The sequence below is a fragment of the Tigriopus californicus genome, chromosome 1 (assembly GCF_007210705.1).
Source record: "Tigriopus californicus strain San Diego chromosome 1, Tcal_SD_v2.1, whole genome shotgun sequence".
NCBI classification, from domain to species: Eukaryota; Metazoa; Arthropoda; class Copepoda; order Harpacticoida; family Harpacticidae; genus Tigriopus; species Tigriopus californicus.
This window is the reverse complement of record NC_081440.1, coordinates 15,207,859-15,235,792: the sequence shown is the minus strand read 5'-3', so window position 1 is coordinate 15,235,792 and position 27,934 is coordinate 15,207,859. Positions and strand designations below refer to the sequence as shown.

General features: G+C 42.4%; 5 protein-coding genes across 6 annotated transcripts in view; 2 read left to right on the top strand and 3 right to left on the bottom strand.

Moving 5' to 3' along the window:
• The first annotated feature begins 5,209 nt into the window (after window positions 1-5,209).
• LOC131884020 (abhydrolase domain-containing protein 2-like) lies at window positions 5,210-7,651 on the top strand. Its single transcript, XM_059231652.1, has 5 exons — window positions 5,210-5,775; window positions 5,850-6,025; window positions 6,150-6,696; window positions 6,773-6,927; window positions 7,008-7,651. Exons 1-5 carry the CDS (start codon window positions 5,627-5,629, stop codon window positions 7,376-7,378), a joined length of 1,398 nt encoding a protein of 465 aa, XP_059087635.1. The 5' UTR covers window positions 5,210-5,626; the 3' UTR covers window positions 7,379-7,651.
• LOC131884027 (RNA-binding motif protein, X-linked 2-like) lies at window positions 7,482-9,506 on the bottom strand. Its single transcript, XM_059231663.1, has 2 exons — window positions 9,121-9,506; window positions 7,482-8,322 (listed from the first exon to the last, which is right to left on the bottom strand). The coding sequence occupies exons 1-2, from the start codon at window positions 9,376-9,378 to the stop codon at window positions 7,726-7,728; spliced, it is 855 nt and encodes a 284-aa protein (XP_059087646.1). The 5' UTR covers window positions 9,379-9,506; the 3' UTR covers window positions 7,482-7,725.
• Window positions 9,507-10,705: 1,199 nt separating this feature from the next.
• LOC131884012 (hepatocyte growth factor-regulated tyrosine kinase substrate-like) lies at window positions 10,706-18,726 on the bottom strand. Its single transcript, XM_059231641.1, has 6 exons — window positions 18,310-18,726; window positions 17,080-17,268; window positions 16,571-16,807; window positions 15,629-15,781; window positions 12,228-12,425; window positions 10,706-12,158 (listed from the first exon to the last, which is right to left on the bottom strand). Exons 1-6 carry the CDS (start codon window positions 18,508-18,510, stop codon window positions 10,848-10,850), a joined length of 2,289 nt encoding a protein of 762 aa, XP_059087624.1. The 5' UTR covers window positions 18,511-18,726; the 3' UTR covers window positions 10,706-10,847.
• A 4,697-nt stretch (window positions 18,727-23,423) lies between these two features.
• Window positions 23,424-26,253, top strand: LOC131884038 (transmembrane emp24 domain-containing protein 3-like). Of its 2 annotated transcripts, XM_059231675.1 has the most exons (5): window positions 23,424-23,939; window positions 25,084-25,329; window positions 25,413-25,424; window positions 25,634-25,717; window positions 25,782-26,253. In XM_059231675.1, exons 1-5 carry the CDS (start codon window positions 23,748-23,750, stop codon window positions 25,932-25,934), a joined length of 687 nt encoding a protein of 228 aa, XP_059087658.1. In that variant the 5' UTR covers window positions 23,424-23,747; the 3' UTR covers window positions 25,935-26,253. The 2 variants fall into 2 exon arrangements, with proteins under 2 accessions (XP_059087658.1, XP_059087666.1); XM_059231683.1 differs by lacking the exon at window positions 25,413-25,424 and having other exon boundaries at window positions 23,426-23,939.
• The window catches only part of LOC131884058 (histone-lysine N-methyltransferase 2B-like), a gene marked incomplete in the record, with an annotated part of 2,367 nt that continues 674 nt past the window's right edge, over window positions 26,242-27,934 (bottom strand). The window contains 3 exon segments of the mRNA XM_059231699.1: window positions 26,242-26,466; window positions 26,633-27,100; window positions 27,895-27,934. Coding sequence (XP_059087682.1) covers window positions 26,749-27,100; window positions 27,895-27,934 — 392 coding nt within the window.

Below are 27,934 nucleotides of genomic sequence, written 5' to 3'. Positions count from 1 at the left end.
CAAAACAAAAACGTGAACGGATGAAAAGAGCTTTGTTCACCTTGTTTCTAACCCAAAGGTCTTTTGATGTGTTTGCTCATGTAGCGTTGGTCAATGATTTTTGTTAAGCTACAACACTATTCTGAGTTTGTGAAGTGAGGAAAACTTTAGTTAATTCCCAAAGATGGTGGGTGGTGCTTGTCACATTTTACAGACATTTTAGAAAGATTCCAGTTTAGCTTGTATCACTCCTTCAAATACAGGTCTTAAATAGTTTTATTCTCTTTGCACTCAATCCTACTGCTCTGTATTAAAAGAGTGCAAGAGTGAGGTTAGAGCACCATTGCTCTTAATTTTGAATCTTCAATTCTGTTCCAAAGTATTGTGTTTACATGGATCCTAGATCCAAACCAGGCACATGTTTGTAAATGTTTGTGCTTTAAGGTTTTGTTATAAGGCTCAAGCTAGTCTTCAGGCGTCATAATCTGCAATCACAGCAACACCAGACTCAAACTAGGTATTTTAAAAATTGAAATATAAAAAGAGGCTCAACAACTGGCATTTGAAACATTCAAAGTACGTAAAAGGGTGCCTGAAGGGTATCTAAAGCCGTATATGACACATAGAACCAAGGTGTATTATGTAAATGTGTTTGGTTTGAATCTGGGGCCCAAGTTAAACTCATTGTTTTGCAAATGAAATGAAGGTTAAAAATTCAATTGCTATGGTGCGCAGAACTCACTTCCATACTCTTCTAAATACAGAGCCCTACTCAATCCATTCCTATCTGATCAAAAACGAGACGCAATAAGGCAAAAGTAAGAAAAGTCTGTGATCTTCTTTGGATTCGTCAGTGTTGAGGATAGCATTGACGTTTCCGTAACGGAATGCTGCAAATTGATAAACACGCAACTAAAGTACCAAAATCGGACTCAAAAAGTCCTGAGGAATGGCCTCAGCTATGTTTTAGGGTGACGAGGTCAAGTTGTTTGGCATACTTCGAAGAAAAGCTGGTATTGTTCTGAGTGCCAAATGTGCACTATTTATTTTCTATCCTTTGGGACAGTTGAGCAAAGAGTCAACACGAATCACTCGTATGCTCTGCAGCTGGGGTATGTTTTATATATTCGGGGAAACCTTAACAACCTATAAAGCCTATGAAACCGGCGGAGTACGTGATATGAGGAGTGTTACGCTTTCATGACTGTAAAGGATAAGTTTTAAAAGCGATTTTTAAAAGATAAAATGGCACCATATCTAAGGAATCCTGCAACACAAAATCAAGCTTTTGTAATATTGAACAAAGTAACCATATCTTTTATTAGAATAATCCAGCACTAGGGGAGCACAAACACATTTGAATAAATACCCACATTCTTATGCCAACATGTCTTTATTTGCAAGGCTAAAAGCAATACTAAAAGCCTGCAGTTTTCAACAAAGCTATGATTTCTATCATAATATTTTTTTGGATAGGTTGTTCCACCTGGCTCAAAGACAATTTGAACGTCTGCAGTGAACGTCTGCAGGGTGAAATGTAAAGATTGGATTTTTTTTGTATTTGGGGTACTAGCGATGGGATGAACCTCGACCGGCCGGCAAAGCTAGGCATCACATCGTCCTTAAATTGTTCCGATAGGCAGTGTCATGGTCCAAATCAGATTGGTTCTCCATCTGTGGGCGTGGTTAGTGTTGAATGACGTCGGATGGAACAAAACTCGGGACTTTAACACAAATTTTATCAAAAGAGTACCATCCGTGAGAAAACGGTTTCTAGGCGCCCAGACCGATCGCAACTCCCAAAAAGAACATCACGAAACGTACATTGTATAGGAGAGAATGATTATTTCCCAAAAGGTAGCGTCTAAAAGTTTTCTTTAGAGAGGTCCGGGAGGAGAATCAAACCTTTTGGCCTCCATATTAGTGATAAACCTTTTCATTTGATACAAACACAAAACGTTAAATGGTTGATTCTGTGACAAAAGATTCACACTGACAGAAATTAACTTTTTGGTTAATAATACCCACTACTAGACCTCTGCAACATATGCTAAATGACTTTGTTATTCCAAGTATTTTTTAGCGTCTAAGATGCCTGGGAGGAGACGTGGCGTAGTGGCTAGCGCAGTATCCTAGCATAGGAGAGGTCCGGATTGACTCTCCTCCGGGACCTTTCGCAAGGAAACTTTTAGAGCGGAAAGCTACAAAAAAGCTTTATGCCACCTTTTTAAGTTAGTATATATGACGTGTAACAAATGACTCCCGTGATTTCTATGGTTATGGCATTTGAGGCGGAGTTTTTAAGAAATCCATTAGGAAACCTTTGCTCAATTTTCTTTCCCTCGTTTATAAGAGAAAAAAGTAACAGTAACGGGAGGGCTAAAATCCGTTCTGTTACCGATACTTTTTCAGAAAAGTAACGCGTTACCGGTATTCCAAAAACAATTTCTTGAATTGTTTGTCGTTTGGCAATAAACAGACTTTGACCAAGAGGCTTTCCGCCATTCAATGATTAAAATGCCCTAGCAGAATTGAGGAATTATATTTGATACAGCCTTAACATCATATATCTAGTCGAGTTTCATGTATTTCAGATTCTCTTCTCACGCCTAAGCTTTACAATCAACAAATAATCACCCATGTTGTTCTTCCAACAACTGAAACGTAGAAGAAGTGGAACTAGAAGGACTCGAAAATCCTTGTAATAGTTCCAAAACGTTGGACGGACGTAAATTGGCCTAGGGGTCCTCCCCCCAGATATCACCCAAGTTTCCGAACCGTACCACGGGACCTCCTCTTCTCCGAATTATTGAGCTCCGCCTAAGGCAATCTCCTCCCTTTCATGGCTGAGGAGAATCGTTCTGTCCATGCCCTGACCATGACTCACCAAGTTTTGGATATTTGGCTATCATTCTTGAGATGCATGGCAAAATATGATAAAATACACCCGGCGAGGAGTAGGCCAGGCCCAAGTACACCAGAAAAGCTCCTCACCCCCGAGGCCTGTTAGATAAACCCAGCTTTACGCCTCTGCCCTAACGTACAGTGCGTGAGGTATCGATTTTTCTCTTACACAAATGTATCGATCGACATGCCTTTTGGTAAACCAAGGACCTACTCCGTATTTGAAGGGAGGAGTAACCAAGAAATCTTAAGAAATTTAGTGAAACGCTATCCTTGGGATTAAGCGGCCGAACGCTTATTTCAACCCCCATTGTCTAATTTAGGATCAAAAGTAAAAATGTAATGATCTAATACGAGGTAAGTTTCAGGAAGTGACGGTTCTCTTTTAATCTAGTTCTCGTGCTCTGTCAAACTATTTAACCTTGCCAGCACTTCCCATTAGTTTTGCCAATTTGTAATGTTCACCACCATTCTTTACCATTTTCCTGGGCTTTATTATTGGGTCTGCCTTGAAACCTGAAGGAGTTTTGATCACAGTACCGTGGGGAAAAAAAGTTTGTAGATCAAGCTTGCTTGAAACTGTTCAACTCCATGTTTCTGAAATATAGTTTTAGACTGTCCTTCATTCCTTATTCTCAGATTTCAAGGTAATAACTTAAGAGAAATTTGTTTGTGGTTCAGAGTTGTTGAAAGTTCAAAGTATTAAAAAGTGATTACGTACTGTTACATGTTATAATTAAATAAAAAATAGCAACCGTCACCTTTAATCACATTTTTGAATTTTGTCTTGTTTTGTGCACCCTCTTGACCATTTCATAACGTCAAATATCTTTGTCAATGAACACATTTACCTATTGTCAAGAAATTTAATCTCAGCCTCTACTAAATACAGGGCCAATAGGGAAGATTCCTCTTAATTGAATTATATTGCGTTTGAGTTGTTTCGACTGATTATATCAAAATAATGACCCAGTTCACATAATGAACGGAGGGAAAATCGCGTTCATATCATGTTACAAGTAAGTAAGTATTTAGCAATCTAGCATGCCGCTTCCCCATCATTTTTTGGGATGTTTGACGTTGGAAATAGGGGGCCCCTCTTGAATCTGGAAAAGAAGATGACGTCACGACCATTTTTGGGAGGTCACTTGAACTTCTGGGGCTAAAGAGCTATTTGTGAAAGATTAAATTACAGATTTCAGTCATTTATCCTTGAAAGGAACTGGTGATCGAACATTGCATTTTTATTATCATTATTCTTTATTGCGACCGATTTGTCATTGGACTATTGGTAGATTTTCAGGTTTGGATTTGTTCCTTACAACTGTGTCTTCTCTATTTTTATAGGCTGCCACAGTTTCACCAATCAACAAACACAAAAAAACACTTTACAGCCTAAAAAGCTCTTTTTCCACTCATTTTTTGTTACTTTCATACTTCCTTTTCTTAAAAATGTTAATGCAAAACCATACAGATGCTTTTTGTCGAACATTATGCGTTGCAGTTTGGTTTTTATACGAGGGCTCGGAAAAAAAAATGTGTTTGAGGGCCAAATAATCGCCAAATATTTTCTTTTGAAAGCATTGATTTCGCAGTAAAAGAATTTTGTCAAAAAGATATAAGCCTGTTTAAAAGCAAAAAAGCCACATAAAAAGACAACATTAAACTTATTTTGCAAAAGTTTGAAGCAATTACAAAAGGTTTCACTACATTTCGTTATTTTAAAGTTTTTGAAATCAAAAGGCTTTGAGTTGTCTTTTAACTTGGACTCCCAAACTAATAACCTAAAGCATGTAGTTTTCCAGATCAAATTTGGTTGCTCTGGGCGTCTTATTTCAATTATGTCTCAGTGTGAAGAGACCTGGGCAAAAATGCAAAGATATTTTTATATTTGCTCTTTTGCATGTAAAGAATTGAGGTTCGATTTCCATTTTTTGGAATAGCTTGAGCTTTTGCCAAGAAGGTAAGCAGGTATAATGTGAGAATTAGAGAACAAGTACACTATTGCAACACCCAAGAACTTGGGACAATGCAGTATGCAGTATTTAAAGGAGGTTCAAAATGTATCTTTTACAATGTATGTTCCAAAGTATCCATGAGCTTTGTCCTCATCCAGAATTCAGAATCAATTGTGGTGAAAGCCAAGGTGGACACTTTTGAGCCCTCCAATCCTGTTTATCCGTCTATCAGACTTGGTCCATTTTGGAAGCCCTCTCGCATTAGGCTTAGCAAGCCTGTCTTTGCTAAAGGGGCCTAAATATGTGGAGCATGGCGCTACTCCGGCCGTGCTAGGCGCCTAGCTAGGGCATTCATTGACTGCTAGGTCGGCTTACTCACCTTCTCATTGACAGGAGAGCGAGTGGCTGGCCTACTCCCATCCCTCAAGCACCCACCCACCCTCTGTCAGAAGCAGAGGACCAGCTCCGTTCCACTCACGCCCACAGTGCCAGTGGAGCTTTTCTATGGTGTTCCATTCCTCGATCCGATCAGCCGACCGGCGGCCTTCAGTGTTTCAGTCCTCCAGTGCTCCTCCTTTCTTGTCTTGACTAACCGAACCCAAGCCAAGCGAAGCGAGTCTAGCCCTTTGAGTCCCGTCCCTCCCTCGTCTCCCTCAGTTCGCGAGCCTTTTCCATTCTCCGGCGAGCAGACATTGGAGAAAGATTGCATGCATGTGGCTTGAATAAAAGAGTATTATTATTACCCTCCCGACTTTGTGTCCGAGTATCCTGTTTCCCTCCTCATCATGTACGCCCTAGCTCTGGTGGCCGTGATCCTCTGCATCCTCTTCAAGATCTTGAATGTGAACAACTCACCCGCCCAATCCTTATTCTACTCGGCCAACGCCAAGTTCCTCGATGAGATCCTCAAGCTCACCCCGGAAATTGCCGAACCGTAAGTTAGTTCAGATGTCGGACGCAATGAATAGCAGATAAGTCGTAGTGTGGGCTCATTTTTCATCCTGGCAGATATGTGCCCACTCGTTTGTGGGGCTTTAGTGGCCACGTCCAGACCATCATCCAGGGCGTGCTCTCCCGAATCAGCTGTCCTTTGGTCAATGGACGGCGATACTTCTTCATCCAATCGGACCACGCCACCGTCACCTACGACTTGTATCAGCCCATCGAAAAACATGCCATGAGTGGTACGTGATGGCTGATGGCCAATGAATGGCTTAGAGGTCTTTGAATTCGATTCATGCTCCAGGGAGCTGAGAAATCAAGTCCATGGCGGGTTATGTTCTAATCGCGTGGTCTTCCTTTACTTAGGTGATTATACGCTGGCCATTTGTCCGGGCATTTGTAACACGAGTGAGTCGGTCTACATTCGGCGGGTGGTGCTCCAAGCCCAATTGCAGGGCTATCGCGTGGCTGTGTTGAACCACGTGGGTGCGCTTAAGAACGTGCGTCTGACCGCGCCTCGGATGTTCTCTTACGGCTACACTCACGATTACGATGGCCTCATTCAGGACATCGTGAAGCGTTATCCCGCCACCAAGATCATATGCGTAGGCTTCTCCATGGGCGGCAATTTGGTCACCAAGTATTTGGGCGAGGATCGAGTCCGCCCGGACTGTATTCTGGCCGGCATCTCGGCCTGTCAAGGCTATGATGCGGTCGAGGCTGGCAAGTATCTGTTGCTATGGGAGAATTGCCGACGCTTGTACTTGTACGCCATGACCGAGAATCTCCGGGCTCTGATCCGAAATTGGCAGAAACATCTCATGCCCGAGGATTTCAAGCGCGAAAAGGGCATTAATGAGCGTGACATTTGGTCGGCTGCCACGCTCGTCGAGCTCGATGACGCTTATACCCGGTAAGAGACCTGACCTGGGCTGACCACCAAGGAGCTCTTTCATGGAAATCATTGGCTTTGTATTGCGATCTTTCAGGAAGGTGGCCGGCTTTGAAAGTGTAGATGAGTTCTACCAGGATTGCAGCAGCTTGAATTATTTGGATGGCATCCAAGTGCCCATGATCTTCATCAACGCCGAGGACGACCCCATCGTGCCCCGACCTTTGCTGGATCACATGATGGAAGCTATCAGTAAGACCAATGTGGCCGGCTGTGTCCCTCGCTTCCCATTCATTCCCACTTTTTAATCCTGACCTTGTCGTACTCTCTAGAAAAGCACGACAACATCCTGTACATTGAGCAAAAATTCGGTGGGCACTTGGGATTCTACGAGGGCGGCTACATCTACCCGAACTCCGTCACGTGGTTGGATCGTATGGTGGTCAAGCTCTCCGAGTCGTTGATCATGTTCGTGGACAATGAGAAGAACAAGGCCCCGTTGGAGGATGCCAATCTGGCCTTAGAGGAGATCTACGACAAGGTCGATTCCACTAGCGAGGACTCGGCTTCCTCCTCACCCTTGATTCTTCGACGGTCCTTCAAAGGGGCCAAGGCCAGTTTGGTCTGTGGGAAGAAGAATAAAATGCACTCAGGATGGTTCCCACGTGGACCCGGCGTTCTGGGCGAAGAGGCCAGGTTTTAAATCCAAATCACAAACGTTCTATCTCGGTCTGTAACGATCCCCGTGGAAATTCAAGATCCCGAGTGACAAGAGAATGGGCCGCATTTGGGACATTGCGTTTACATTTTATTCAAGCTTAACTCTCCGTGTCACCCAAAAAGGTAGCAAATCTTTATTTCGGGGGCTTAACGTAAAGGCAACCCGTGTTCACTAACTAACTCTCGCACTCCACCGTGTCAAGATTGTTTTGTATTTGGTTTTCACCCCTCTCGAAAATACACATATTATTTATGATGTATCATCATTTTTCTGGTGGCATTACATATATCCAAGAAATTAAAAGTTCCCTCACGAATATCGTTTTATTGTCATCTTCGGTAATCATTTCGCCGTTTTGAACTACTCGAATCAGGATCACATCTGCGTCTCTCTTGATTTCGTGAGGGTTCACGGACTCGATCTCTGGAACGATCTCTGGATCTGGATCGTCGTCGCCGATCGTCATTTCGATCTCGAGATCGGCGCCTTTTGTCATCTCCAGATCGCAGCTTATTTTGCCGAGGTGATCGCGAAAGCGCGTCCCTACCACTGTCTCTTTCTGGGCGTTTCGGAAGCGTTTCCGAACCGTCACTATCCGAGCTAGACGATTCCGAGGACGAGTCTCGGAGTTTCTTCTTCTTTTTCTTCTTCTTCTTGTTCTTCTTCCGGCTTTTCTTCTCCTTTTGACTTTTCTTCTTGGTTCGTCTTTTCTCCTCTGGCTCGTCTTCCTCCTCAGATGAGGATGCTTCTGATTGGGGCAAAGGTTGTGGCGCGCATCCTTCTAGAAAGAGTTTCTTCTTGTCCGCATCTAGCTTCTCGAGGTCCTTGGGCAGTTTGTAGGTTTGGACGTGGTCCACCCGAATGGTTCGACCGCACAATTTGATACCGTTCAAGTTGTCCACCGTCAAAATAGTCGAGCGTTGATCCTGGAAATTTACCGATAAGATATTTTGAGTATTCTCAAATCTGTGAAGAAAAGCCTGGCCAGACCCTACCCTGACCAATGATAATCTCGACTTCAGACGCAGGGCGTATTAGCACCTTTCTTGAAACCAGATGCCTGGTCAAAGGTATAATATATACGTAAGTCGTGTGCCCATCGAGTTCTCCTTTCCAATGTCAAAACCTCGCTCTCCATCAGTGTTACATTCAAGAGGGTCTCCTACTCGGTCCAAAGTGAAAGCGACCATTCTACACTTCGAAATTCTCGGCTGCTTTTATCCATGACATGGATCCGGACAAACTAGGCTTGGAAGAGGTGTTGCCCACATTGTTCATAGTCCAAATCAAATCCCTTGGATCGTTAGTCATTACATTTGCGTGTGGACTCCATGGAGTTTCATATGAATGGTAAAACATGCGAATCTCCATGGACTTGTCCACAGACTTCTAGAGATTTGAACTGGGAACGAAACCACTCACTTTATTCAAAGGATCACAAGTTTGGGTCGAACATGGCCGAACTTGGCCACATTTTGGGCCCAAAACCATGCATGCTGAGGGGCTGTAATCATAGGTATTCAGGATTTTGCCACCAGAAGTTTGAACCAACCCACTCTACCCATAGCAATATGAGCTATACAAAGTGGCTTTGAATTGAGGCGATCTCAGCAGTTTCTTGGGTACTCATGACTTTAGCTGTCTACAGCAAAATTTATATACCTTGTGAAAGTCATGAGTACCGTTTCTTGTCTCTAGCAGTTCTTAAACTGTGGCCATCTCACCATGAAGCAAATAAATCCGAATCCTTTGCTATTTCCCGTCTGATGGTCTCGGATCAAATTGATGTGAACGATTTCGCCGTATTGGGAGAACACGCTCAGCAGATCGCCTTCGGTCAGCTCGTAAGGCAATCCACCCAAGAAGATCCAGGCCGAGTCTCGATACTGCATATGCCAAGAGTTCTTGGTCCCGGCCAGGCCCATCTCCAATTCCCGATCGTTCATTTTGATCACATTCTTGATATTGGTCAACGGATTCATCTTGCCGGTTAAGTCCAATGGACGCACGCCCGTACGGGTGTAACCGGTGTAACCTTGTAGTCTTTCTTCACTCTCTCTAGTGTTCTCTAGTGTTCTTGAATCTTACCAAGACTAGCCCGGATAAACGTTATTCTCCACCGATTAGTTGGCGAGGCTACCTTTTTTTTTAATTTGTAATAAAATGTGTTGTGAAGGCTTAGATAGAGACTTTAAGGGTTATTAATATCGTATTAGGTTAGGTTGGGTTGGGTTAGGTAAGGCTTGGTTAGGTTTGACTAAGTTAGGTTAAGTTTAAAAAAGTAGCTCCGCCAACTAATCGGTGGAGAATAACGTTTACCGACTCGCCCGTGTTTTTTTTGTTTATTGGAAAGAACCTGAGAGCAGGGTGACTCAATGGTCAGATTGATGTTACTTATTTTACAACTAAAGAGGCTAGATGAGCCAGAAAAGGAAGCAATAAACCATTATTAAAGAGTCTAAAATGTGCCTATGTAATGGGTTTCTCACCTTGTGATACAACCGGAGACGTAATGGAGACTTAGTATGTACTCTAAGTTCAAAGTGAACAACACTGCAACGATAACCAGGCAGAAATATTTGCTGGCAAAATCGGTATCAAGGACAAAAACACTTGAAGAGTTTTGAAATGCACTTTCTAAAGATGAATCATTCTCAGCCAGTTAGGTTATTATCAGTAGGCCAAATTTAGTCCAAAAGATTAGGTAAACTTAAAAAAAATACAATGGTTAACTTCAGATTTATGGAGATTGGCATTTTTAACATTTACGACCACAACCCTGAGCTACCAAATATTAAAAGAAAGTAGAGCGGATCTTTTTGTGTCTTGTCAATATGATAATATCTTTATTGCGAAATATGTTATACACAATCTCATTAGATATATATTTGTTTATTTGTATCAATTTGAAATCACACATCGGGGATTGGGGGGCCTATTAGGGGGTTAAGGATAAATGATATTATTCTTTCATCAGGAGAATAACTTTTATCCAAATTCAGTTATCTCATTTGATTTTTGGCCAATAGTACCCATGAACCATACTCCCAAAACTTGGTTGATTTCTTTAAAATTCCAATGGTTTTGTTTAGAAGGTAAGTTGAAATAGATCGCCTTTTGGCAAATTTCAATGCCTTTCGGTACCTTTTAGAACCAATTAGCATGATTATATGTAGGACTTTCTTGTTTTTCACTAACATTGCGAGAGACAGAATTTCAAAAAGTAAGATTCATCTCACTCCTGCCCCTTGTATTCCTGCATTGTGCACCTGGACAACTCTGCAGGCCCAATAAAAGAGAAGCCATCACTAAAGTTGACACATTTATTCAAAAAGATGGTTGGAATACCCAAAAATGACAAAGTTTTTATATCTCTTAGTTTGAAAATGATCTCAATTTCACTGTGTGAATGAAATCTGGCGACCCATTTAAGGGTGCACGGGTTCATGTTTCAGTCGAAACAAATGAGTTCGGCCTCAGTGGGCGCGCCCGGAAGATGATTGTTCTCTTGGGGTGGCACGGCCTGACCTGGATCCCCCATTGGGACTTGTCCGGGATAGTGTGGATGTTGTCCCATAGAACTGGCTGCCCCATAGGCATTGCTCATGATCCCGGAGGCCGGAAGAGCAGATACCATGCCTTGCATGTTGAACGGCGATCCGTGTTGGGGTTGATGATGAGGGTTATGGGGTCCCGATTGGGGCGTTGGGGGAGGTTGATGTCCATGAGCTACACCTCCTCCTGCCGTAGCGGTCGATACGGGAGGTGCAAAACCTTCGGCAGGGGGCAGAGCACCTCCTCCCGAAACGGGATTGGGCACAGATGGAGTTGATCCGGGTGGTACCTCGCCTGGGTTCAACATGCCATAATGAGGCTGTGAATGAGGCATCATGGAGGGATCGGGATAACCCCCGACTTGGGACTGAGGAGGTCCCATGTGAACGCCCGGGTAACCGGGTTGATGCGTTGGCATCATTCCAGCGTGCATTCCCGGGTAAGCCCCATACATGGGCATTCCCATTGATCCCATATGGCTTTCAGGGGGCTGAGGTTGTCCTCCCGGTGCCATGACTCCGTACTGCTGCTTGACCTGCTCCTGTCGCATCATCATCTCGCGTTCCTGCTCCTGCATCCTTTGTAAGGCCATCTGTCTCTGATATTGGAGATACTCTTGCTTGCGTTGTCGCATCACCTCCAACTTCTCGCTCATCTGGATCTGCTTGATTCTTTCGGCTTCTTCGGCATCTCGGCGTTTCCGCTCCTTCTCCTCCTCTCTCAGGGCGTCCAAAGCGGCTCGAGCGTCCTTGATCTGGGTCAGCTGGTCTTGAAGGCCTTCGAAGTGCACTCGTTTGTCCTCCTGATCTTGGATGTGCTTCAAGAGCTGCGAGTGCATGGCCATCATGTTCATGAAGAGGGTTTGCACGGACGAATCGTTGGCGATGCTTCGACCTCGACTCGAGTTTGATTTCATTCGATTCACAAAGATCTCCACTTGGGTCTTGAGAGTGGTGACAAACTCATTCATTTCCTCATCAGATCTGGTCTCCGGAGCTCCCCCCAACACAGGCAAGGAGTTGACCATTTTCGGCTGCATTTGAACCGTGGGCGAGGCTCCCACCACTTGAGCCGCGGATTTCACGGGACTGGGATCCACTTCCGGAGTAACCGCAGGGGCGGGTTGACTCCGCTCCGTTTCTTTTTGCTCCCAATAATCTCTGTTCAAGTATCGCATCAGCTCCGGGCTGATCTCTTCTTCGTTTCTCTAAATGTCACAGGATGGATAAAATTTCGCACTTTGATGACAACAATAGAATAGTGCCTCAATACTTACTCCCGGTTCTTTCGTCTCCGTAGGTTTTTTGCTTGTTCCGGCATAAGTGTCGGGATCGATCAACCTCTGCGTGTTTTGTTTCGCTTTAGCTTTGGCCTCGGCCTCGGATTCCGAAAGTGCTATGGCCAGTTGAAGCTCCTCTTCCTCTTTGATCTCTTCCTCGGATTTCCCTTCCTTCTTGACTGGAGGGTTTTGGGGCTGGAAGAGGGATAACAAAGCCACTTTCAGCCCTCTGTGATGCTAGCGTTGGTTTTGAGGTCTGTCCGAAGGTCGAAACAGCTGATCTAGCCTAATTTTTCAGAACGAACAATGACAGCAGACCGAGCCAAGCAAGCTCCCGTCAGCTTCTTCCCCTCTCCCTAAACTGGCCTGTCTTTGTTCCTTTCATTAACGGAAAAGAAAATACACTAAAGGAGTATCTTGTCTTCTCAAAGCAAACATGAAAAAAAAGATTCCCACTTTGCAGTTGCCAGTTACTTTTAGCACTCTATGGAAGAAGGTGTTTACTCTACTCCTGTCCATTGAAGGAAGTTTTTAAATTGGTAATCTAGCTTCTTTGAGCTAAAACAATTACCAAGCCTGAGTTTTTTGCAAGCTTATCATTGGGTCATCCTGGGTTTCTAGGTACTCTCTACCCACTTGGCCATTGACAGTCAAATAACCCCTTGGGTGGAGATTCAGACATGATCCATGGATTGCACCTAGAGGGCTAGTCAGAGAAACAACACTCACAATATTTCTGAGATTATTTTGGCTCCTTTGCAGTGTGGATGGTAATTTCAGAACTCTCAATTCTCAAGACAGTTGGTGTTGCCATTTATGGATTTAACTTACCTAACCTTACCTAACCTAGCTTTTTGGTTGCAAGGGCCTGGGGGTATCTTGGCCTTGGCGTGACCCCTATCACTGACAATACTGATGAATTAAGAGTTCTGAAATTGACAATCATATCTGCGGAGCTGCCTGGTGTGTGCGATGGGGACCGGCTTTGAACACATTTAGTTATGTGATTCTCAAAATCAAGTTTCAAATTCAGGGAGCCAGTGAGTTGATGGCTCTTTTGTCTGCTTTGGTTGAAACTGAGTAATGCAAGAGAAGTTGATACCCTGCTGCCCAACTACCAAAATGTGTTCAAAGCAAAGTCTAAAGTGGCTTGGTTGGAGTGACTTTTCTCTGACAAGCCCTCTAATTGATTGAATCTATGGGTAGCAGTCTAAGACTACACAAGGACGGCTCTACCCTGGACCAAGGAGTACTACAGACATGAAGAAGGAGAGTGCGTATCAGGCAGACAACCAAAGGGTGATGTACTTGTTCACTTCAGTAGGTCAAAAACTGTGAGTTTTGTTTCAATTTGGTATTGAGGTCAGTACATATTAATCCACTCATGTTACTTTTATCCTGATTTTGAATATTGTTACCTAAACGGTACATAATGTATAGAATATCTCAATTGCTATAAAATAGTCAGTGTACTAAAATGTAAATTTTGATGTGAAGTAGTTCATTCCTACTTTGCTTCCTTGCCCTGTATCTCAGAACAAGATTGCATAGCCTTTTAGTTTTATTTGTTTTCATTGGCCATTTCACAACACTTCTGGGAATTGTATACATTATATACCCATTTTGATGACAATGTGATGAAAATAACATTAGTATTCAAGGTGATTGATCTGATTACCAAGGTTTTAACAAAACTCACGCTTTTTGACCTACAGAAGAACTAGTACACATTGCCCTTTCTGCCCCTACCCCACGCACTGTCCATCTCCATGTCTGGAGAACTACTTGGACAACACAAACAATATTCAACACTCCTCCAAACAAAGTCTGGTTGGGGAAAGGCAGACACATCAGATTGTATAGACTGACGGATTTTACTATGCCAGCTTCCAAGAACATGGACTGTCTCTGTCAAATTTATGGATAACATTCTAAGTTGCCACCAACATTCCTCAATTCTCTCCCCAACAGTGCCTCGTTGGAGAAAAACCGGGTAATCACGGAATAACTATTCTAGACCACCTTCATGTTAGTTGGAGCTTCGACCAAGCAAAAAAATGTATGCCTCTTTTGTAGCTTCTGACCACCTCTAACTTCTTTAAGCGACGGTAGCATGGGCGGCGAAATTCAGCAATGCTCGATGATTACGTTATCTTATAAACATGACTGAAAATTTAGCTCGAGAATTTTTAAGGATGAAAAAATGGGATGTTTTGCACCGAAAACTTCAGCCCCTTGATTTTATGTGAATTAGAATTACACAAAAAATGTAAAGACGTGTTGGTGTACGTTGTATTTAAAATTGCTTGCCAATCCCACTTTTTTAGCATTTTAATTTTTTTTTTTTTCAAATTTCCTCAAAAATAGGTGAAATTAGCAAGCCAAAATTAAGGGCTTCCAAACAGAATAAAAAATCTTAATTTTAGCGAGCATCATATCCAAATCATTTTTTGAACAAACCTATTTAATGCACTTCGCACCTGGATAGGTTTTTTTCTCTTACAAATGCAATTAATGGTTGATTGAAATAACAAGTTCATGTTTATAGGAATTCAGCAGTTTGTAGTCATGATTATACTTGACTGAAATTGGGCAACTATTGGGATTAATTTTCTCCATCTCTGCAAGCATGGAAGGCGATAAGCATACATACGTAAGATTTCACTGACAAGGCTCCTTAGATTGGAACCCCAAGCTGCCCTTAGATCTATTTAGCCACTAATATGTCTAATCCGGATCAAAAAACCATTTTCAAAACATACCATCGTGTCTGGAGGAAAAAAGTTTGCAAAAGGCACCTGGTTCTCCTGGCGCCTTTGAGTAACGTTATTGGGTTTTAGTCTTTTTATGAAACTTGTCATGTTGCACACTAGTCTTGCAATCAACGGTTGAGGATTGACTAGAAAATGCCTTTGACTCACTACGTGCGTGATTGAAAACACAATCTAACCTAAGAGATAAGCCCGAACGTTTTGAAAGTGGACACATAGAAAAGCTATGCAAAGTTATTATGAATCAAATAATAAAATGAGCCCCTTTTTTGTCATTTGAACTAAAATAGCTTAAAGCTCAACTGTGTGCTTGAGCAAAAATTATTACTCTCTCAATGCTGATCCCAGTAAAGTACAGAAAGGGATTTAAGTTGGGCAAAGAAAACTTGTCTTGGATTCGGGTTTTTATTAATTGATCGGGCTCACAATCGTTTCTATGTTTAAGACTTAAACATAACTTCTTCCTGACCCTTGCTACTTTCTTCCATGAGCTTCCTGTCCACTTTTTAGATGCGTTCTTGCCCAATCGAGGTTTTCTTATCTTTATGTGTTGCTAATCGTGTACGGGCATCGTACTCTAAACAGTCAAGGACGGCAAACAGTTGCCAAAAAGGCGTTATTGCTCACCTGTTGTGCCAAGGACGAGGATAGATATTCGGCTGGAAGATTGGCGTCCATAGACGATTTCCGCTCTTTCCTCTGGGACTTAACCGGAGAAGATTTAGCCGAAGTCGTCTCTTTGGGACCAAACTGGTCAAAACAGGAGTCGCACACTCGAACCTGGAGGAAATAAAAGGTCAAAAACATTTGCGGCAATTTCGAAACCTGATATTTCTCTAGTTTGTTGAGCCGAATCCATGACGTTCGGTTTACATAAACCTTAGAAACGTAATTACAAGCAACAAAATTACAGAAATTATTTAAAAAAAGGACCTGTTTTCCTCTTGAAAATAAAAATGTGCACCGACAATTTTCCCAGAAATTAATAATTGCTGAGACATAAGAATGACTAACATTATGACTAATGAAATGAGTAGGAAATATCAGGGTAAAAGAATATTTTTTTGCGACTTTGAGGGTCCTTTGACTGTGATCATACTCGCATTTCTTTACAGTCCACTTGTACTTTCTACATTTTCATAATTTACGGCACTCATTAATAACATATTTTTTGATTTTGATTTTGTTAGGTCGCGAACGTCCAATGAGATTTTGGCATCATTTTTTTTGTTTTTGTTTTGCTGCATAACAATCGCCTTTAGACAAAATGCTTTTGCCTGGAAGTTGCTGTCTTTTTGTAAATATTATCTTGATGGATTGCATTTCACTTATAAGTGATAGCCATTTTATTTCCCAGATACGTTGAAGTATATTGGTTATGATGATATGGTAGTAGTCCGGAATTTGTCACCTTCAAGATTTTAGCAAAAGTATCTGTAGCGACAAATACTATTACATTTTTTCACAAGTATTAGTTGCGCAATGAATTACTTAATTTGATCAAAAAACGGTAACTAATCCGATCTTTTCATTGAGGAACGACAATATATCGGGACGGGGGTTACGAACCTCTTTCTCAATGCCAAATTTGGGTAAGACGCAAAACTTGGAGGAGCACTTGCCGCAAAAGACCTGTCCGCACGCTCGACAATGGTGCTGACGAGTCACTAACCCGAACTGAGTCCGACATCGATGACAGACCTCGCCTTCAGCCCATTCGGGTGCCACGTCAGCCTCGAACATTGCTTCAGCCTCGCGAACAGGAGGGAACTCCCAGCCTTCGGCCTTCATGAGGTTCAGGGTGTCCTGGAATTCGAATTCGAAGGTCAAGGAGGGTTGATCAATGGATTTCTGATTCTCTGAAGGCAAATCAGTGACACTCGATTTTTGGTACTAAGATGAGTCATGCAGATAGAAATGCTGCTGACTCATTGGTTGTGAAACAGCGCCAAAATTTAAGAAGAGCGCTCTTTGGTTTTAAAGGACAAAATGGACTATAAAAGAACCCTCGCACTAGAGAACGTGTAGGGCTTCCGCGAGAGAAAATCGATAGGGAAAACTGAAATCTTTGGTAGTACCGTGACAATGCGATATTTGGGAGAGTTCCGGAACGCCATGCCCCAATGCTGGATCATCTCGAGGACCTTCTTTTTGATGTTCTCATCGTTGGTTCGCTTGACAATCTCACGAAGTTCCTCCATGAATTGCCGGGTGGCAATCTCGTCGTGAATCAAAGCTCCACAATTTTTGACACAAGATTCCATAACCTGGACAAAATCAACGCATTTATGGTTTTATATGTAAATAGTGAACATTATTGGACCCGGCAAATATCGGGAAAGCGGAATGGTTTGCCTGGATCGCGTTAGAACACGTCAATTCAGCGAAGCGGCATCGACTGAACTTGAAAGTTGCGTTTTAGGGTCAAAAATCACTAAATCGTCTTTGCTTACCAAAGTCAAGGCACTGTAGTGAATGAGAGCATGGCTTACTTGGTTGACCAAGGATATAAGCGTTAGACTGGCCAGTGGAATGATACATTACTTTTCATATAATATCTTTGTTGCGACTCTTGGTCATGTCATGGCGTAAAAATAAAAAGGAAAGATGGTGTATGAACATCTTTTTATACGGACTGTTAAGTGTAACATAAAGTTTTTCAATAGCTGCTGTTACGGTTTCGGTTGGTCAAAGCTCAAATATAGCTTTTCACTTTACAATGAAACTTCATGTGGCAGTTGTAAGACATCATCATTGAAGACCGAACGTGGCGGCCCGAATCGTGTCAGATAACATGATCACACTGACATTGTAAAAACTTTGTTCGGGTTTTAGCTATCCATCATCAAGTCCTCAATTCCAAGCCATTGGATGAACCTTTAAGCATAATGTCATACACAATCGATAATGGATTGGCTCAATCCAAACCAAACATTTTAGTGCTGAATAACATATCTGTGTTCAACCAGTTTGGTTTTTTTTTCTTCACCACTTCTCCTCCCTGGGTTTGGGTTGAGCCACTAGATTATCGATTATCAACCATGGCCAAGGGCAGAAAACATTGATTTCGCCTTGGCCAAATCCTAATACCCATCCCGCAATATTTGTCAATCTAATCTAATCCAATCTAAGAAAAGGCCTTTGTATATTCACACATTATGGAACGAGCTCAGCAAATAGAGATGCTGTAGATCTTGGGACCTATTGATCTCCACAGGTCTGTGACTTGCTTACAGGATGGCCAGGAATCGGGCTATGAATTAATTCCGGACCAGAGAGAGATTGGGCAGCATCCATTGTTTCATTACCTGGAGGGCAAAGTATTGGACGTGCGGGTTGTCATGGTAAAACTTCTTCTTGATGGCCGACACTGCATACTTGGGGGGCGTGTCCCCTCCTCGGATGCTGTCGCACAAGGCTAGGATCGAGGTCCAATCCGGTTCTAAGAGCAGATGCGACGTGGATTTCTCCAACAACCGATCGAACGTGGACATGGTACTACGGAACATGGTCACGCCCTGATCTTTCTCAGGTTCCTTTCACCGGGCTGATTTTAGGCTGCCCTTGAGACCCACGCCAACTCAGTCAGTCACTCGTTCACTCACTTACTCAACTATGCGTCAATGGACGGGATCCCGATTTTGGACCAATTTGAGCCCGATTTCGGGATTGATCCTCTTGAGCGACAAAAAACGACACACGGTGAGATAGACAGGTAGGCCACAGCTGCCCTCTTGCGGGAGTTCCGACCACTTTCAGCATATGCACCATTGGATGAGGAGAGGCAGTGAAGAAACGACGCTCTTGACGATCTGGCCAGAGAGCATCTCTGACTCACTATATGTGTAATTGAAAAAAACAATTCAACCTAAGAGAAATGCCCAAATGTTTTGAAAGCGGACAAATTGACAAATTGAAGGTTCTTTTCCTTTCCATTTTGAATCCAATTCCCATTTTCAAGAGTTGTAGACTCTACTGCAGGGCGGGCAATTTTGAAACAGTTTTTGGACACCAAGGTGACAAAAATGTCCAAAATCCTCCAAATATGTCCAAAAGGGGGCAAAAGTGTCCAATTGTTCGCACAAAGTGTTTAAAAGTAATAACCTATGAGTTGTCCATTGTCCAAAATTGGGGATTTGCCAATAAGTTTTATGTCTTAAAACATGTAATTTCTTTTGCAACTGTTGTATAGGGCTTCACCTCCCTTTGTTTGGAAAAGTTGGTCAGCTTCTTGTTCATAAGGTGACAGATTCTTGCCCACATTTGCAATATCAATTCACTAAAAACTTGCACGACCCTGAAACAAAGTCCACGTCAGTACTTGAAATGCATACTTGAATTGGTAACTGGTTTTATGTCATGAAAAGTAAAAACATGCAACAATTTGTAAAATATTGCGTTGTATATTTAAAAAAACTTGATAATACCAATGTTGGAACAAAAGAAAACACAGATCAAAATCAATAAATTGAAACATTTGCTACCACATAATTTCTTGATTTTAAAATTGTCTATCAGTATTTTTTATCACTTTGTTTTCAATTCTAAAATTTACTCCGCATCTTCTTTTGAAATACAGAATGAAGGTATAATTGTCAGGGCAGCTTTTTTCTATTCCAATGTCATTAAAACACAACATACTTTTGCTTTTTGCAAATTCAAAGTTTTATAAAACATGACCAAAACTTTTAAACTGTGTTTTGCATGGATTCTCTGTTCTTTTTTTGGGCTCACATTTTCCCTCAAAAAAATGCTTTGTTGCTGAATTATGATTGCATTAAGGTTTAACAATTACATAAGACTCAGATAAAATGTCCTTCTTTTTTGGTTTTATAGTCATGTGACCTTTGTTTGCTTTGAGCATTGGAAAGTTGAAACAATATCCTTTTTCTAAGATAAGGAGGTAAAAAATGTATTTTAAGTGTTATTTCAAGGTACCAAAGGTGCAATGTTCTTGTTATAGAGCTAAAAAGAAAATACAAGCAACATTGTTAGGTTACCCATTTTAATTAAAACTTGGGCATAAAAATTGCACTGATAGTTCCAGATTCAAAGATGCATTTTAATATATGTATTGCATCAATAATTCAAGATATAACACTTTTGTAAACCATGTTCAGTGGCTTTTTGTAGATATGAAGTATTCCTCCTGATTTTCTGACATAAATCACATCTCAATAAGCCAGTACACTTACTCAAATACGTTCTAACCGCCATGTTTAGGAAAAAATTAAGTAATTCGAAAAAAAAATATGTCACTTTTAAACTGAGAGCATTTGAAGTTTTGTTTTTAGGACACTTTTGTCCCCAAAAATGAAGCAGCCTCCCTGCTCTAATGGGATGAGCATTGAGAGAGTGGATATAACTTTTTAGGGGTTCAGTTCATCGCTAGGAGCGGGCCTGACGCTTATCAGCTGAATTTGAATGAAGCTCAGAGAATTTCAGGCCTGTCAAGTGCCAGTTTAATGTGACCAAAACCAAATCCTTCCCACTTAATTTGAATCCCCAATCACCCAAGGTAATCTTGTTCTAACTCTACCATGAACATTTGAAGCTGCGACATCACAAGGCAATTTTTTATTGGTCACTTAAGCACATCGATTAGTCATCTATCTCAATTTGAAGATGGACCACCCAACCTCATCTACTTAAACTAAGACATTTGACCCTGCGCACGGTCACACTATTGTCAGCCTCACGCCCCTTCATCCAAAACCCAACCTTGGGGCCGATTAAACCACTAATGCAAGAACCCTTATGCTATCCACTCTAAAATTATTCCTCATTTGACCCGACTTCGTTTGTTTACCCCTTTAGCTTCCCTTTGGACTTTTTTAATGTCACCCGGAATTCCTCATGGTCCCCAATTTTCGAGCTTCCAATCGTGGTTGACGTGTGTCAATCTCGCCTATGTGTACCATACTTTAACTTCTTTTGACTACACATAATTTGGAGGTTGGGATGGTGCTTCCGACAATCAAAAGGGGCATTGCATGTCAAGAGGACATGACGAAATAGTGGCAAGTCATCGCCGATTTTGCTCATTTTTCGCGCACTGGTTGTTTGGCATTAAAAATGCCACATAAGTTTCAGGTCACTAGGCCATCCAGGGCCTATTCTAGGGCCATGTCTATTTTTGGCCAAACCACTTGACCATTGGTGTTTGAACAGTTATAACTTTGGCTGTACTCATCCAATTGAGGTGAAATTTGTAGCAAAATAAAGTCTTTATTGCGAGATTCTGTTTCTCATTGGATCACAATGGTTTTTTACAATTTTTTCAATGTTATATATATATATATATACTGTCCCATTTTTGGGTTCAGGGTCCGCCGTTCGAGGCGATGATCCACTGCAGGGGGGAGGGGAGACCTAGGATCGAACCTATGAACCCGAGCATAGCTCGGTTGCGCGTTAATCAACTGCGCTATAACCATACTCCTGGGACAAGGCCTTTTCAATCAAATCATGAAAAACAAGTGCGAAAATTAATTTTTTTTTTCTTTATTTATTTAACCTTTGACCTTTTGATTTTTGCCAAACTGCAATCCGGATTTTCAATTTTTGTGGATTTTTTTTGCTTGTGCATTGCTCTTTGTGTGTTGCATGAGTGCTTCAAAAACAAAAAAAATGGGATTTCAATGGGTTTAGATTTGGTGGAGACTTTTGTGATCCCAGGTCATCTATTTTCATATCTTAGGAGTGCTGTCACGCCACCATCCACAGTGATGCAGTTTTGAAACTGGCGCTAAATTTGGCTCTCAGTCACATTAAATGGAAAAGCCGGTTTTTTGACAGCTGATGTCTCATTGTCAATTTGCACCCAATGCATACTTTTTGCTCATCATACTGGCTTATATGAATTAAAGATTAAAATTAAACCACTTGGGCGGAATGTTTGTTTAGCTTTAGACACATCTTTGTACTCACTGGTGTAATTGCTTTAGTTAGGTATAACAGAAAAATGTGCTGATGAATCAAAAACCTGTTTGGTGTTGTTGTTTCAAATGGTTTATTGTTCAATCATGCATAATTCTGCTCATTCTTCATTGAAAATGAGCAATGGCAAAGTAAACAAATACAGAAATTATTACGACCATAAATACTGCCTTGATTCATGTGAGAATTTTGTGGCAATCAAGGGAAGGACTGGCAAAAGAGTATTGGTTATCATTATTCATTATTTTTATTGGAATAACCATTGGCATCAAATGAATCAAAGACACTCAAATTGTCTTTTAAACAAGGAACTATTGCGCAAAATTTTTCTCAAAAACATTTATGGAAATAATCAACAAGAATCATTTTATCAATTGATGAGGAGCTTACACTGACAAGTGACAAAAAATGCATGAAATAGGCAATAAAAGCACAGGTACATAAATATTGACGCATTTGCAAATCTAGGATGGACAACTGATAATTTTGTTTTTACCTGTCAATTTGACAAAACAAACATCTGTCATTGCTGGAAATTAGATAGGTTGTCTTTGCATTGAGCTTAAATATCTATTTACTAGGAAGCTCACATAAAAGGCAGGCATTGTTTAAGGGACACAGAGGAACAATAAAGTCCAGTAGATTTCAATTTGAGTTTTGGACTCCATTAGATTTAGTTTTTAGCAAAGGCAGTCAATTTAGTCAGATAAAAGGCATTGTGTTTGTTGAGATATATCATTCAATTGTTATAAAGGATACTAATGAGTTTAAAGAGCAATATGTAGCTCAGAGCACACACTATGGGCACTCTTGATTTTAGGGCCATTCCCAGTCAAGATGTTTCCAAAACAATTTTCTTCATACAATAGTATTAGCAAAAAAATATTGACTGATTGTGTGTGGAGCAAATTCTTTCTTTAACAAGAACACCTAATAAGCATTTTTCAGTGATTGTACTTCAAGATTGGTCACAAGGCATTCTAAGTATATGTAAACGCCTTGTTTGAAGCGCATACCATCAATGGTTACAAAAATGAAATAGGATGCATACTTATGACAACAGCTACGCCAGTAATTGACATTGAAAAAATTCAGTACATATAGTTTAGGCCTAACTTGGTGGGAAAGGTTTGATGATCACAAAAAGGCCGTTTCCTTGTTCTAATATCCTTGCTTAGGCTCACAAAAGTCTTCATCAAAGGTAAACCCATTGAGATTACATTATTGTTTTTGGAACACTTGTACAACAAACATGGAGCCATGTCCACGCACTAAAAAAAAAGTCTGGGTCGCACCTTGGCAATCGAAGGTCAAAGGTCAAATAAGGGCATAACTCGTCAAATATCACATTTTCGAAAAGAAGTTCAGGCACGTTGGTAAAACAAAGTGGGTCCAAAATGGACACTCGCAACCACAACAAAGGCACTCACACAACCTGCGAAGAACCTATCGGTAAAAAAGTGGTGAGCGTACCGTTCTGTTCTATGCTGAGCACTGGATGGAAGGAAGATCGGCAGATACAGACTTGTCTTCTTCTCTCTCGGGTGATTTGGAAGTGCATCCATACGATCTCATCCCTTCTGCATTGGCCTGTCCCCTTCTGCCTGATCGATCTGGTTTTCAGCTCGTTCAAGGATCTCCCCGGATTGTTTGTCCAGGTTCTCATGACTTGATTGAGCTAGAGCTGGGACCAGAAATCATCCCATTGATCAGCCGGCTGTGGTCTGTGGGTATCATCGACATTAGTTCAACCTGAGCGTGCGACGTGCGGCGTGTGGCGTGCGGTGCACGGTCTCGAACTACTCAGATGATGTGGCCCGTGGGTTTGAGAAGCGGTTCAAAGCGGTGGTGGGGTTGGTCGATGGCCCTAATCTGGGGATGGTGGTGTTTGAGTGGATGGACGTTGGCCGTGGAGTTGACCTTTGAACTACCGGATAATGCCAAAGAGTGCTTCTATGAGGTCATTGAAAAGGGCACTGAATCCACTTTGGAATTTCAGGTGAGAACACATTCAATCAGATTTGAGATTTGAGGCCAGGCAGGCCTACTACAATTTGTAGTAGGCGCTAGTCTATCCATTATTCAGCGAGCTGACTCTTTTCAAATGAAACTGACCGACTTGGAACTACCTTGAAACGATATGGAATATGAATGTTGGCTTATATTTAAACCCTTTATCAACAATTAATCACAAACTTAAGACAAGCATCGCTTGAGGAGGGTGTGTTTAGCCCATCCACAGGACTTTGGGAGCTGGTAATGTCATTCTCAAAGAGATATCTTAATAGCTGATCCTCAATTGACGCCTCGCATTGTCCGATGCCTGGGGCCTTACCTTGCACGGGACTTAGAGCACGGGCCTGACTATGAGGCACTAAGCTAGCGATCAAGCCCACAACCCACGCAGCTGGCATCTCATCTGGTACGCCTTCGCAATTCTCAGGGCCAGATTCTTGCTATCTGGGCCGATTCCGTGGTTTGATCACTTGATTAAATGTACTAAGCTGGCTAATATGTCATAACCCAACCTCATCCATGGCCATCGTCAAGATGGTTCCTGGAGAATGGGGATTACCGTTGAGACTGAACTTGACCCTCCACAAGTGTAGAAATATGCTGGATATCGTCGCCATATCAAATTTATGAGAAGTTGATCGCCCCTTGACCTCAGATCATCAGTGGGCCACATTCAATATTATAATTGGCTTTTTAGATTTTGAAGTGGGATTGGGTGTCACACATGTTTCCGCTGAGATGTATTTTTGACCTTCTTCAACTATTGACGTTGACGTCAGTAACTTGATTGTTTAACCACGAGCGCTACATTTAGTGAAGCCTCAAAACAATGAACGCTCCTTGAATATAAAAAACTTTGATGGAATTCAGCGATGCTTTCATTCGTTCCCAAGATGGGATACAAATTTCGAAATTGATCATATTTACTAGAGATTGCTTACATAAAGAACTTGTACCAACACAATTTGACCTGATATGAAATCTCCTTGAGTCAATAAGCCAACGGTCCACGTTGAATAAAAACCGGACAAGTTTCCGGGATGATTCAGGCCCGAGTGTTGGTTAGTATGGTCAAACTCCAATCAGCCATCTTGTACTCAAATGCGGTCTTCCGTTCGGTTTTTCAGGTGGTCACGGGGGGTCAATACGATGTGGACGTGGTGCTCACTGATCCCCGTCAAGCCGTGTTGTACAAACAAGTCAAGAAGCAGTACGATTCGCACACCTTCACCGCCGACATCACGGGCGAGTATCAGGCCTGCTTCTCCAACGAGTTCTCCACCTTCTCGCACAAGCTGGTTTACATCGACTTTCAAGTAGGCGATGAGGCTCCCCTCCCGGGCATGGGTGACCACCTCACTGCCATGACCCAGGTAATGATAAACACCTTACTTGATGGTCATATCCGAAACAGCACTTTGTTATTTATGTCTGGCTTCTATCACGCCACTTTCAGTTGCACATCTCGGTGAGGGACGCTTAATCTGTCTGACCTATCATCTGCATTGCAGTAACGTCCAAGTTTTGATTTGAGTTATTTTAAGACTAATCTGTGAAACTTGCCGTACTTATCCACCTCCTTCTCTAACCTTGATCAGTCGCCGAGACGGCTCGCTTGATGGCATTAATTGCCAAATGGTTGTCACTCTTTTCTAATGGCTTTTTCCACCTTTTCAGATGGAAACCTCATCGCAAGAAGTTCACGAGAATCTAAACGCCATCATTGACTATCAAACGCACCACAGGCTACGAGAAACACAGGTGGGTTTTTGTTCTATGCCTTAGAAGCAATCTCGCAGACACTTGATACCTATTCTCATGTTAGGGCCGTAAGAGTGGCGAGTACCTCAATGAGAGGGTGATGATTTGGTCGATATTTGTCACGGGGGCCATCCTCATCGTGGGCTTCGGACAGGTGCTTGTCCTCAAGTCATTCTTCTCCGAGAGGAAGCCGGTACAGCTTTACGGCTACAACTAAATTCGGGAGAAAGGAAGTCACCGATATTTAATGCGAAAGAAATCTCTCTGGAAACGTCAACCAAAAACCCGATAGCTTTGGATTCTAACCAAGCCTCGTCAACGCCAGTGTGAATGTTTCTCTTGCAATTGAACGCTTGAGTATCTCTCCGTTTTTAAGAGCCCCAGGCCTACCGATATGTGTTATTATTCTATGATTGTTAGACTTTCAATCCAATCATTCCAGAACGTGTGCAATGTCGAAGCCGAGTGAGCATAAGATTCAGCGAATGATCCCTCAAAATAAATAAATAAATAGTCTTGAGCGCTTTTTGGTGAAATCGGATGTTCATTTGTATTTTCTTAAGATTGTTGAGGTCATTTCAGACTCGCGTTTGTATAGTTGCAGGGTTCGTACTTGGCAGATCACAGAGTTCATCGAGGGACTCGGGTAGGGAAAACGCGGACGAAAAACCGAGGCCGTGCGGAGACAATCGGCTTTGTTCTTGGATGATTAGTGGTCCATAGTGACTCCTTGATTGGCCAATTCAGTCCTACAATGACAAAGGAAGTAGGTTTGAGTAATTCAATGAATTCAAAGATCAGAACGGCTAATTGTGTTCCCAAGATTATATGTACATGACGTAAGAAGGGACATTTCTTTGCGGGGGTCAAATAGAGCCAAGGGCGAGAAGGAAAGGAAGGAAAATCGAGTCTAACCTGACTTGGGCGGGTTTGAGATCCGTGTCAGCGCTTCGGGCGTGCGTCTCTCCGTAGGCTGGCCCCGCACCCAAGCCCTGCCCATGTTTCCTTCCCTTCCTTCCTCCTGGTGCTCCTTATTTGCGCGATGACCGGAGTCGTGCGCTGGAGCGTGTGGCACGCGCAGGGCTGTCAGGTGTTTCATTGGTGGAAGAGGAAGAAGAGCGGGTGCGCGAATTACGCGCGTTCCCGCTGCGCGAGGATGACCGGCCATTCCGCTGAGCCGGCTGCTGCTGTTCAGCTGAGGTAGGCGTGTTGGTGTTGGGAGGGGTAGTCGACGCATGCCCATTACTCCGGCGCGAACTTGGGGGAGTACGAGGCGGCGGATCCTCTTGCATGGGCGACACACGGGTACACACTTTTTTGGCTAAAGGTTCTGGTGAGCGCAAGGGCGGGCTATGACTGTGGGGCCGCTTGCGACTGTATTTGCTGGAGGGAGGGACACAAGGAGTCAATGTCATCAAAGGTCGATAGCATCACGTCAAGTGGGCGAAGTTTAGACTAAGGTATCTAAGTGCTCTGTTTCCCATGGTTAATTCAGAACAAAAATAGATTCGCAACCCGTAACTTTTGAGCGTTGTCCGATCGATTTCAGAGATTGGTCCGAGGACTTTCTTCTCATTATTTTATCCTACTTATCATATATCGGATCCAAGATAAACTGTTTGCTGCATAAAACTCGAGCCATAATCTATCATTCATTCATCCATTAAGTCAATTAGAAAACTTCGGACAGAGTGCGACCAGCAACTTGTGATTCTACCGATTTGCTAGAGCGCAGGTTGAACGGTAGTGCTTCCCTCAGTACAATTTTATCATTTCCATTGGGCAGTCTGGCACGAAAGAGCTGACAAGGACCATTTCCAAGCTTTCAACTTGAATACGTCAATGATCTCGAGATTTCGTACGTTGACCTCTAGAATTACAAATTCAACGTTTATCTATTTTGATTGTGATTTGATTGCCCAGGTCTTAAAAACACGGTACCATTGAAATTACTATTTCAAGGTTGAATATTCCGTGACCGAAAGTCACTCAGTCCCTTACTAACTACCGTGATGCCGGCCCGGGCGAACTTAACCGCCCAAATTGTAGACAACCCATTCAAAGGCCACCTCCAAAGATGCTCCGTCAACCTGGCATTGATTCCATTGTTATGGCAAGCACGTGGGTGGGTGGGTGGGTTGAGGTAATAGCCAATGTAACCGGCAATTGTGACTCACCGCAGCTGAACTGAAAAATCGTCTTCGACCGTATCATCAT